The 12,233-nt window shown below is 45.9% G+C and overlaps 1 protein-coding gene across 3 annotated transcripts in view; it reads left to right on the top strand.

Annotated features, from left to right (window-relative positions):
* Positions 1–12,233, top strand: part of NAV2 (neuron navigator 2) — a 365,905-nt gene that overhangs the window by 228,010 nt on the left and 125,662 nt on the right. For all 3 annotated transcript variants that reach the window (XM_047776141.1, XM_047776140.1, XM_047776139.1), the window contains one exon: positions 2,851–2,973. In XM_047776141.1, the coding sequence (XP_047632097.1) occupies positions 2,851–2,973 (123 nt within the window). The remainder of the gene's footprint in view (positions 1–2,850; positions 2,974–12,233) is intronic.

Genomic DNA, 12,233 nt, shown 5'->3' with positions numbered 1-12,233 from the left:
CTTCCCAAATGTTTCTGCTGAACTTCACCCTCTGGCTGTGTCTTTGGGCTTCATTCAATAAAAACACTTTTTTTTTTTTTTTTTACAGCTATTCCTGCAGCATATGGTCCCAGGCTGGGGGTCAAATTGAAGCTACAGCTGCCAGCCTATGCCACAGCCACAGCAACGGGGATCTAAGCTGGGTCTGCAACCTACACCACAACTCATGGCAACGTGAGATCCCTAACCCACTGAGCAAGGCTAGGGATTGAACCTGCATCCTCATCGGTACTGTCAGGTTCACTAACCACCGAGCCACAAAGGGAACTCCTATTTATGAAGCACTTAGTATGCGTTAGGCGTATAGCATGTAGATTTGAACAGAGAGTTTTTAATAGATTAGAACAATCGTCCCTGCCTTCCAGGAGCTTACTATCCAGTGTGGGAAACAAGTGTTAAAAAGTTACTACACAAATAATTATTTAACCATAGCTTCGTTTGCTTTTTTTTTCTTTTATATTGAGATTTATATGTCATATACCATAAAATTTTCCATTTTAGTGTACCGTTCATTGGTTTTTCATGTATTCACAGGGTGCTTTAGGGTATTTGCAGTTAACTGGAGTGAAAACTTCAGCTTGTTCTATTGTTTGTTGGTGCAACCACGACAATAGGTTTGACCAACTTCAACACATTTCCATTACATTGGCATCGGGATCATTCATGTCATAAAAGGGGGGTGAAGGGGGCAGTTAGAGATGTTGAATTCAGACATGGTGTCTTGGAAGCTGCGCTAAGGAAGGGTTCTTTTGACCCAAGCAGAAGCTCCCTCTCACCCAAGGTGACTCCAGAGAGAACTTTTTTTGTCTGCCTCTAACTTGTACTTGCTGGTTCTGGGAAACCTCCAGAGACTCCTAGAATTCCATTTTTCTAAGAATATATCCCAAGAGGAGTTCCCACATGGCACAGTGGGTTAAGAACCTGATTGCAGTGGCTTGGTCGCTGTGGAGGTGCAGATTTAGTCCCCAACCCGACGCAGTGGGTTAAAGGATCCAAAGAATCCAGCACTGCCGCAGCTGTGGCTTGGAGTCATTCCCTAGCCTGGGAACTTACATATGCAATGGTTGCAGCCATAAAAAGAAAAAAAGGGGAAAAAAAGAATAAATCCCAAGCAATTCCTAAACTAGAGGTAGAAGAAACTTCAGGATTGAGAACCCTATATATTCTAAAGCCAAGATACCAAATGCAATGAAACATTCCATGGTGTAACTCAGCTGACTGGTGCAGGAAAAGAACCACTCGTTCAATGGTCTTTCTACTCCCCGTTGTTGAACTTGAAGTGTAAATCCCTTGCATTTTTAGACGCACTGAAGGTCTCTCTGATAGAGCCCACGTTGGAATTAAAGGGATCTGAGTTTGGTTTCTGACTCTGCCTAAGTTTTCTTTTAATTTCTTGTTCTTTTCTGGAGATGGGGGTGATGACACACAAGCAATCTCCTTTCTGGGGTGTCCTGGAGGAGCCGAGGTAGATGAGGTAACACTGCTTTGAACTGAACTACCCCCTATTGATGGCTAAGCTCTCAGGAACTGGCCTGGTTGGTGGATGGTCAGCCATCTACATAGAAAGTTGCAGGAGTGCCTCCATCCCTTGACAATTTCTTCAGAAGATAGCTTTGTGGTATCGGTAAGAGACCTGGAGAAGTAAATGAGCACTGGCTTTATTCAGTGTTTGGGACAACCCCCTTAAAAATCAGTATCAGATGAGTTCCCATTGTGGCACAGCAGAAACGAATCTGATTAGTATCCATGAGGATGTGTGTTCAATCCCTTGCTTCCATCATTGGCTTGGGATCCAGCGTTGCCATGAGCTGTGGTGTAGGTTGCAGATGCGGCTTCGATCTTACATTGCTGTGATGTAAGGTCAGCAGCTCTAGCTCTGATTCAGCCCCTAGCCTGGGAACTTCCATATTCTGCAGGTGTGGCCCTAAAAAAGAAAAAACAATCCGTGTCAAAATTCACAGTTGAAGATACTTTAAGATGAAGACAACCTAGTATCATCTTTCATTTATATGGTCTTATACAAATTACAGAGCATTTTGGTTCATGAGGTTGGTTTTGTTATGGGAGGGGATGGTTTTTTGTTTTTTTTATGTGTGTGTTTTGGCCTCACCTACAGTATGTGGATGTTGCCGGGCCAGGGATCGAACCTGCACCACAGCAGCGACCTGAGCCACTGCAGTGACAATGCTGGCTCCTTAACCCACTGCACCACAAGGGAATTCTGAGAGCACTTTGATATTCCTTGTTTCCCTCATTCTCATGTCTACCTTATGATGCAGGAAGGCTGTGACATTCACATAGTTTAGATGAAAAACCCAGGACTCAAAGAAGCATCTTGCCCCTGATGACAGAGGTGGCTCTTGTGTCCTCTATCTTTTTTTTCCACCCCTCTTAAAAGCTCGCCGACTTTCTCTGCTGTGCTGTTCAGTAATATTTTCCCCTATGATTTGCCAATGACTTGTCAGTTCCATTCCTACTACTTAGGTATAAAACACCTGCTTGTGTAATTGCTGACATTAAAAAGAATGTCATGAATGCATCGGATAGTTAATTTTATTCACTAGTAACCTTCTGCTTCATAGAGTTTGGGTTAATTATGCTGGGTTTTATGTTTGCTGGCAAGCTGGTGGTCGTCTGGGTTGAATCTGCTGAGTTAACTCTGGGCCATGATGAGTGACAGAGCCCCGGGAAAGCTCAGTTCCTTCCTCCTTAAGACACAGGATGGCCGTGCAGGGCTTCTGGATGTGAATGGCACAATGGTACTGCTTGCTTTTAACCATACATTTGCATCATCCTCTTCTCCTTTCAAAGGTACATGACTGATGGTGGACTTGGCCTTTACACCCGCCGCCTGAACCGGCTCCCTGATGGGATGGCTGTGGTGCGGGAGACCCTGCAAAGAAACACCTCCCTGGGCCTCGGAGATGCTGACAGGTAAGTTTGCTCCACTTGGGGTTACCCAGGTGTGGAGGTTGTCCTGGGGGGGCTTGAGAAACGAAGGCAGTGATGATGAGAGCACATAGGGTGCTCCTTTGACCCTCCAGAGGTTGGGAGCCTCGAAGCCAGGCCTGGTGTTAGGAGCTGACACAGCAGGTGGGAGAGGACTGCTGACCTGCTCTTGCATCCTGCTTCTGACAGCAAGAACCCAGGGGGTCAGGCGGGGTGGTTTTTGCTGTTGTTTTGACTGTTGCTACTGCATCTTTATCAGGCCCCGGGGATCTGCTTTGCTTCCTCTCTTAGCCAGCTTTCTAGGTGAGATGCCTTGGAGGGAACAGAGTCCCTGGTGATGTAGAGAAGGCCTGTGTGCAGAAGGGAGCTCTCCTGGCCACAGCTGAGTAGGCTTCCCTATAACTCACTTGTTGCCTGGTGGTAGGAAGCAAGGCTTACCTCTCTAGCTTTATACGCTGCATGCTGAGTAGTTGCTTTGATAGGGCTTGACCTGTCTTCATTGCTTCCGAAAACACAGTAGTAATGAGGACTATTTGGCCTCCAAGTTTCTGGTCTTTAACACAAACCAATTCTATGACCATGAGCAGTCTATTAAACAAGGAGCTGAGACTGCGTGATTTCTAAGATCCCTTCCAGCTCTGATGGGGTGTATTTCTAGGTTTCTGTACCCCTTAATGAGTTGACTGTGCAAGGGTTTTTCTGGCATGCTTGACCTCTCTCCACATCTGGGTTGATGAGACATAACATGGAATTTAGATGTGAGTGGTTTGAAACCACTGTGCTTTTTTGGATGCTAAATGTCATGTGTCAAAAAGCCAGATATTTGCAGCACAAGCCCAGCTTCTCGTTGTTCCCTTCTCAGGACATGCTCTTTACCAAGAATGAGAGGACTTCCACTCGTTCCCTGGTTTCAGAGAAACAGGGCAGTGTTTTTAAAGAGGCAGACACCGAAGTTACCCCCAGAAATGGGATTTGCTGAGAGGAATCTTCACCTTCTCAGGGAATGCTTGGAAGCTCGGGCTGTGTGGAGAGTGCTGAATGAGTTGTCCGGAGCTTGGCATCTACCCAAGGCCCAGGCTCTGCCACCAACTCGACTATGTCCTTGTCAGAGTCTCCCAGGGTTCAGGGTGGTGATTTTAGACCAGAGAGGACATCAGGCTTTGCACTACAGTGCCAGCCTGTCAGCTTTTTTTCCTGTAATTTTATTGAAAGTATTGGTTTGGGGAGTTCCTTTCATAGCTCAGCAGTAACGAACTAGGATCCATGAAGATGCAGGTTCAATCCCTGGGCTCGTTCGATGGGTTGGGGATCTGGCATTGCCATGAGCTCTGCTGTAGGTTGAAGACACAGCTCAGATCCTGCGTTGCTGTGGCTGTGGCGTAGGCCAGCGCTGTAGCTCTGATTCACCCCCAAGCCTGGGAACTTCATGTACCGCAGGTGTGGCCCTAAAACGCAAAAAAAAAAAAAAAAAAGAAAGAAAGAAAGAAAGAAAATATTGCTTTGAAAGTTCTATAGAAAGATGAACCATTTGGGGACTGTTCTTTCCAAGGCTGAAATTCTCTGTAACTAAAATCTTTAGAGTAAATATCAGCATAAGAAAAATCAATTGTTGCAACACCCCCACTGGAGATTTCACAATTTGCTAAATTATTTTGCTTGTGTTCTCTTGTAAACATGGAGTTGCTTAGGAAATCTATTAGCATAAAGTGAAGGCCTTACAAGGTACATTTCCTTTTGTAGCAAAAGCGGAGTCTGCACTAGGCAGTTTAATTTAATGCTTCATTGCAGGGTTAATGGAATTATAGATCACAGCAGAAACGCTTTTGAAGGTGGAGGATCTGGGTGGAGGCTGCAAAGATGGGTGGCATTTGTTACGTTGTTCCAGTTCAGCCTCTGTGGTAGGACCAAATGGACCGCAGTATCTTGTTCCCAAACCGGAATGCTCAGATGTGGTCACTTAAGACTGAGTGGATAACTGACCCGCTTTTAAAGAAAGAATTCAGGTGGCTTTAAAGAAAAGATTGAATAATGCTTCTAAATTTCCTATTTTACGTAAGTTTTGACCTGTAGGCAGTGAGATATTCTGCACTGTTCTCGAATATGTTAAATTTCTTTAGGAGTTCCTGTTGTGGCACAATGGAAACAAACCTGACTAGTATCCATGAGGATGCGGGTTCGATCCCTGGCTTGCTCAGTGGGTTAAGGAATCTGGCCTTACCGTGAGCTTTGTTATATGTTGCAAACATGGCTTGGATCCCGCATTGCCGTGACTGTGGGATAGGCCGGCAGCTGCAGTCCCGATTTGACCCCTAGCCTGGGAACTTCCATATGCTGTGGGTATGGGCTTAAAAAGCAAAAAATAATAATAATAAAATAAAACAAGTTTCTTTAATCTCCAAAGTTAGTGTAAACAGACCTAGAAATGCTTTATCTTTGGCTAAGTTGAAACAGTAGTAGATGTGTTTCTGTGACATTCTTCATGTAAATCTCTTCCTAAAATTATATTCTAGATGAGTGTTTCCTAAAGTGAGAGGCTAATGTTAATAGTGTAAGAAATAGGATTTCCCGTCGTGGCGCGGTGGTTAACGAATCCGACTAGGAACCATGAGATTGCGGATTCGATCCCTGGCCTTGCTCAGTGGGTTAAGGATCTAGCGTTGCCGTGAGCTGTGGTGTAGACCAGCAGCTACAGCTCCAATTCGACCCCTAGCCTGGGAACCTCCATGTGCTGCGGGAGCGGCCCAAGAAATGGCAAAAAGACAAAAACAAACAAACAAAAATAGTGTAAGAAATAATTTTGTAGTAGAATGGGGAAATATTTCTTTTTAACAATTACATTTTAATTTTAATTGAAAAAAAAAACCTTATAGCGTCCCCATGTGGCACAGCAGATTAAGGATTCAGTGTTGTCACTGCAGTGGTTCAGATCACTGCTATGGCTCATGTTTGATCCCTGGCCCAGAAAGTTCAACATGCCATGGGCAGAGCCAAAACAAAAACTAATCCTTACAACTAATACCTCAAACCTATGATTTTACAGATACTAGTTAGGGTAAGAATGCTGTCGGTTTAAGACAATTTAATATAAAATATCAAGGAAGAATATCACAGATGGTGTGCAGACAGATTAAAAAATAAAAAGTAGTATGCAAATGGCTTCAGGTTAGTTCATCCTATTCCTTTTTTTTTTTCTTTTTTTCTTTTTTTCCTAGCCCTGCACCCACAGCATATGGAAATTCCCAGGCAAGGGGTTGAATCAGAGCTACAGCTATTGGCCTCCACCACAGCCACAGCAACACCAGATCCTTAACTCACTGAGTGGGGCCAGGGATTAAACGTGTATCCTCATGGATACTAGTTGGGTTCTTTATCACTGAGCCACAATGGAAACTCCTAGGTAATCCTATTTTTATCCCTGTGATTGGAAATATGTTGTTTAAATAATTCCGACAGGAGTTCCCGTCCTGGCTCAGTGGTTAACGAATCCGACTAGGAACCATGAGGTTCTGGGTTTGATCCCTGGCCTTGCCCAGTGGGTTAAGGATCCCGCGTTGCGAAGGGCTGTGGTGTAGGTCGCAGACGAGGCTCAGATCCTGCATTGCTGTGGCTGCAGTGTAAGCCGGGGGCTACAGCTCCAATTAGACCCCAAGCCTGAGAACCTCCATATACCACGGTAGCGGCCCTAGAAAAGGCAAAAAGACAAAATAATAATAATAATTCATACAAAAGAAAAAAATGCAGAGAACCTAGTACCTTTCCTGAATTCTTCCCTCTTAACATGAAAGAAGAGCTAAGATAGTTCCACAAAATTTCTTTATAAAGTATCAGCCCAGTCCTTAAGGATTCACACACAGGCAGTAAACTACATGAGTTTCTCACAGGAAATAGGAAAAGTACTGAGAGATTTCTGCTAAGACCTCAGCAAAGGGAATGCAAGCACGAGAAGGGCAGGTCACCTCACGGTGCAAACAGGAACACCGCTGACCTTGACAGTGCAGGACGGCTCTCATGAAGAAGGCTGTGAGGGACCCTGACCCAGCAGGCAGGCAGGGGCTGTTTGCAACAGAATGTGGCTGGGGTACCTTCAGGATTATTAAAAGTAACTGATAGGAATGTGTCCCTTTGGAGCCTGGGAGACAGAGACCAAGTGTGTTTGTGAGTCGCCTGTGTCACCAGCTGACTTCCGAGAAATAATTAATGACAATAATACATTCAAGATGTCAAGTCTGCCCTTGATCCCCTGTCACTCCTTGGGGTTGCTACTGGTGGGCTCCAGTTTTTACCCAGTAGTTATCAGGAGCAACTTCCGGCGGACTAGAGCCAGCTGGCTGAGAAGGGACAACCAAAAGGGGCACATGGAGGTGGCTCATTACAAGCTGTTGGCTCCAGATAACAGACAAGTAAAGAGAGCTTTGGCATGGAGGTCTCTGAACCGGCAGCCTGGAGGAGGAAGGAATGCGATGAGGGGACCCAAGGGCTGGGCTCACATAGTCATATGGTTTGTTGAACTCCTGCCAGTTGCATGCACTGCTGTCTGCTCAGAACCCATCAAAAGTACTTGAACTCCAGCAAGTTGAGTGCTTTCAAAGCGTTTGGGAAAGTTTCCACCCTCGTGTCCCTTTTTCTGTCCCTCCAAAGCATGCTGCAGCTGTTTCCGGCATTATGCTTCAGTCCACAGTGGGTGAGGCAGCTAGGGTCCCTCTCCATCCCCCTTCCCCCCTCGCCCCACCATGGCATCCGCGGGTCGTGTACGTGTCATTGGGAGACATGGTGGACAGAAGCCAGGCTCCTGTGCACAGAGGTCCCAGTCAGGACGTTGCAGTTACTTGGTGACTTTCTTCTCAACCATTGGAATACTTACTGAATACCAATGGCTTTGATCAATTTAGGTAGTAATAAAAAGAGCAAAAAACAAAAACAAAAAACCAATGCCATGTGGTAAAATGTCACCCTGAGACTTGAACAAAATGAAAATTGCCCTCTAACATCACCAAACAGGAAGGAGAAACTTTGTTTTCCCCCTTGTTACAAGATTTTCATGGCTCCTCATGTTCTGCACATTTTAGGTCTTGAGATGGCATTTCACTTGGGATTCAGTCGTGATATAAACCTGACTGTCCCCACTTGGGATCCAGGCCTCAGTGCTCAGAGTCATCTATGCTTGAGCTTGAACTGGGAGTCCCACAGGATGAGGATGTAACTATGCAGCCTGATGTTTGACCAGCCTGCCAAGCCGAGCCCTACTTCCTCATCAGAAGTGTCCCGAGATCTCTAAGAGCCCAGGACACTGCTTGGCTTTGTGATTTGTGCGGAACAAGGTGGCCTCCTGGCACTGAGCAGTGCATTCACAGATTGGGGCCAACCTGGAGAAAAGAAGTTGAATCCAGGCCAGAGCGCCCAAGCCAGCAGATGCTAATTGGTAGGAGCCCTCAGTGTGTGGTAGGTCCCCAGCCAGCTGGTTCTTAAGCATAGCCCCTGCCAGGATGCATGGACTAGAGGAAGCATAGATTGGAGCAACTTCTCCCCTCGCCTTCCCTTCCAAGCCTGGGGTAGGAAGGACAGTAGCCCCTAGAGACGTCCTTGACCTAATGCCTGGCACCTGCGACTGTCTTGCCACACGGATGGGGAATTAGGGTTGCATATTGGCTGATGTTTAGATAGAGTGCCCTGTTTTATCCAGGTGGGCCCAGGAATCACACGGTCCTTAAAAAAAGGAAGAGGTGGGTAGGGAGGAGGGCAGAGTGATGAGATTGGGATGAGAGAGATGCTACCTGCCCCAGCTGGCTTGGAAGGTGGAGGAAGGGGCCACAGCCAAGCAAGGTGGGTGACCTCTCCAAAGAAGAAGAGGCAGAGGAACAGATGTTCCCCTCGGGATGTTCAGCCTCCAGAAATAGATGTAGCCCTGCTGACACCGTGCTTCCAGTCCACGAGACCCACTTCACATCTCTGCCTTGAAGAACTGTATTTATCATTTTCACCAAGTTCATTGTAATTTGTTAACAGCAGCAATAGAAAATTGATACAAACCTTTTATGTATATGTATACATACATACTTTTTATTGAATTATAGTTGGTTTACAATGTGCTAGTTCCCAATGTACAGCGTATTGATTTAGTTACATATACACACACACACACACACACACACACACATATATATATTAGGTATATATATATCCACAGTACATTGATTCAGTTAGATAGAAAGGTAGATAGATTCTTTTTCAGATTCTTTTCCGTTATAGGTTATTAAAAATATTGAATGGTCTTCCTAGTATGTCCTTGTTGGTCATCTAGTTTATTTATAGCAGCGTGTATACGTTAATCCCAAACTCCTCATTTATCCCTCCCCCATTTCCCCTTTGGTAATCACAACTTTGTCTTCTCTGTCTGTGGGTCTCTTTCTGTTTTGTTAATAAGTTCATTTGTATCATTTTTTTAAGATTCCATATATATGATATCGTATGATAATTGTCTTTCTATGACTTACTTAGTATAATAATCTCTGGTTCTATCCAGGTTGCTGCAGAGATGACATTCTTTCTTTCTTTTTTAATGCTGAGTAATCTTCCATTGTAATGCAGTGGAATTTATCAGAAAATAATGAAAGATGCCACTTCCTGATGGATCACTCACTGCATGCCAGGGACTGTGCCAAGCACCTTACAAACATTGTGTCATTAATTCCTAACTCTGACGCTTTGAGAGGAGATATTATCCTAGTTTCATAGATCTGAGGCTATGAGAGGGTTAGGAAACTCACTGCAGATTGCATACACACCCAACTGTGTTCAAGCTGGGATTCAAATCAGGCCCGCCAGGCCCCCCCTCCAGGGCTCTAATCACCTGACATGCTTCCCACTCAGGGAACCCTCTGCTTGGATTCTTCCCCAGCTCCAGCCCATATCTTGGGGTCATCTTGTTAAATGAGGTGCTAATTACTACAAAAGGAAGTGGCTCCCAATGGCTGGAAAGGTGAACTCTGTCCTCGGGGGACAGTGCAAAGCAGTTTGCATTAAGAGGGAAGAGGGAATATTTCCTGACTCCTCTCCTCCCATCCCAGACTTTTCACACAGGGACACTTGTCACAGGTGGGCTCACCCTCACCCCTTAGCCCGTCGTGATCTCAGGCCTTTCTTACACAATCCCGGGCCTGTTTGGCCTCCTGGCAGGTTGGGCGGGGGGATGCCTGTTGGTGGATTCTGACCTGCTGCAGACTTGTATGGTCTGCTGGATGAGAGGTCCACAACTTCAGTACCCCAGGTGAGGGTGGATCCTGCTAGTGATTCTGGAAATCCAGTGCTCACAGAAGCTGCAGAGACTCTGCAGCCATTGGAAGCATTCTCCCTGCTCGAGGCCAGCCACTGTGTAGTCCAGAGGCATTGCTGGACTTTCTCTTCCCAGACTTTGGGGGTCTGCAGACCTGCTTGACTGGGCCATGGTTTGAGGAAGGCTCCCCTAAAATGTCCCCTCCCTCCCTCTTACTCTCTCTGCTCTGTGTTTTTTGTGCACTGCCAAGTCCTAATCTTCCCATCACCACCGAGAAAGTCAAGGGCAAGGGTTTATCCTTGAATCGCTAATCACACTTCCTACCGTATCTGGCTGCCAGTATTTGAGTCCTGTTTCCTCAGCGTCTATGTGGTAGGAGTGAGAGCATATAGATCCATACTGCCCAATATAAGAGCCCAGGGGATGTGGCTGTGACAGTGTAAAATAAACCAAACTAAAAGTCCACTTCTTTCTTTCTTTCCTTCTTTCTTCCTTCCTTTCTCTCTCTCTTTCTCCCTTCCTTCCTTCCTTCCACTGCACCCATGGCATGTGAAAGTTCCCGGGCCAGGGATCGAACTGGAGCCACAGGAGTGACAACACCAGATCCTTATCCTGCCGAGCCACCTGGGAACTCCTAGAAGTCCACTTCCTAGTCACCCTAGCCACATCGCAGTCCTCCCCAGTCCCACGTGGTTTGGGGCTGTCCTGTGGGAGAACGAAGACAATCTCCAATAGAGAACATTTCATCACTGCAGAAAGTTCGTTGGGACAGCGCTGATATAGACCAGCTCATTTCTGTTTCAAAAGGCGTCTGTGGAGGAAAGAGAAGATGTGGGCTTTGCTATAGACAGACCTTGGAGTCTAGTCAAAACCCTTGAGTTCCAGGAGTTTGTCAGACATTTCAGGAGTTTGTCAGAATTCAGACGTGCCTCACTGGGAACTGTTGTGAGGAGCGCCCTGGGGTGAAGGGGGGAATGTGCTTTATGAAGTGCCAAATAAAGAGAAATGCAGTGGGAGTTCCCATTGTGGCTCAGCAGAAATGAATCTGACTAGCATCCATGAGGATGCAGGTTTGATCCCTGGCCTTGCTCATTTGGTTAAAGGATCCGGCGTTGCCGTGAGCTGTGGTGTAGGTTGTAGATACCGCTCTGATCTGACGTTGTGGTGGCTGTGGTGTAGGCTGGCGGCTACAGCTCCGATTTGACCCCTAGCCTGGGAACCTCCATATGCTGCAGGTACAGCCCTTAAAAAAAAAAAGAAAGATAAATGCACTGATTATTCCTCAGTCCTGCAAGCCATTCAGGGCAATCTGAGCTCTCCCCCTCTGCGATTCTCTTTCTTTAATTAATTAACTAATAATTAAGCCCTCTTCTTTCCATAACGGCTTAGAGTAACTGTCTATAATAAAATAACAATTATAAATTAAGAGAATGAAGCATTAGGACGGGGGAAGATAAGTCAGGATACATGTAGAAAAGGGAGAAAATTGCGAATACAAATGTACCACCCATAAGGCCCTACGTGGTTGCATATCTGCCTGGTAATTCACCATTGAGTTTCCTACTAGCGTAATTAAAAATGAACTTTGCCTTCTTCCCTACCCCCTCCACGACAGTTCCTGTACTTCATCTTGCTTGGCTTGGCTCAATCAGTTGAGTTCTCTCTCTCTCTCTCTCTCTCTCCTTCTGCATCCCTCGGTCACCTCCAGCCCTTCCCCTCTCTTCCTCTTTCATTCTCCCAGCCAGCTCCTTCTGAGGCCTTTTAACCACCTGTCATCCCCGCTAGGGTCCCCAAGCATTTTCCTAGTCCTGCATTCCAGGGTTGTACTTGTTTTCTTGGAATAGAAAGATGCCTCTAGCACAGTGCCCAGCATCAATGATCTTCATTGTGTTTCCTTTCCGTCCCTTTCCCCTTTCTTCTGCTCGTGGGTAGCAAGAGAAGGCAAGGTAGGAGAGAGTGAAAGTCACTTTCATTT

Source organism: Phacochoerus africanus, chromosome 4, assembly GCF_016906955.1.
Source record: "Phacochoerus africanus isolate WHEZ1 chromosome 4, ROS_Pafr_v1, whole genome shotgun sequence".
In the NCBI taxonomy this organism is placed as follows: Eukaryota; Metazoa; Chordata; class Mammalia; order Artiodactyla; family Suidae; genus Phacochoerus; species Phacochoerus africanus.
Note: the sequence above shows the minus strand (reverse complement) of the source record. Positions and strands in the feature narration are given on the sequence as shown.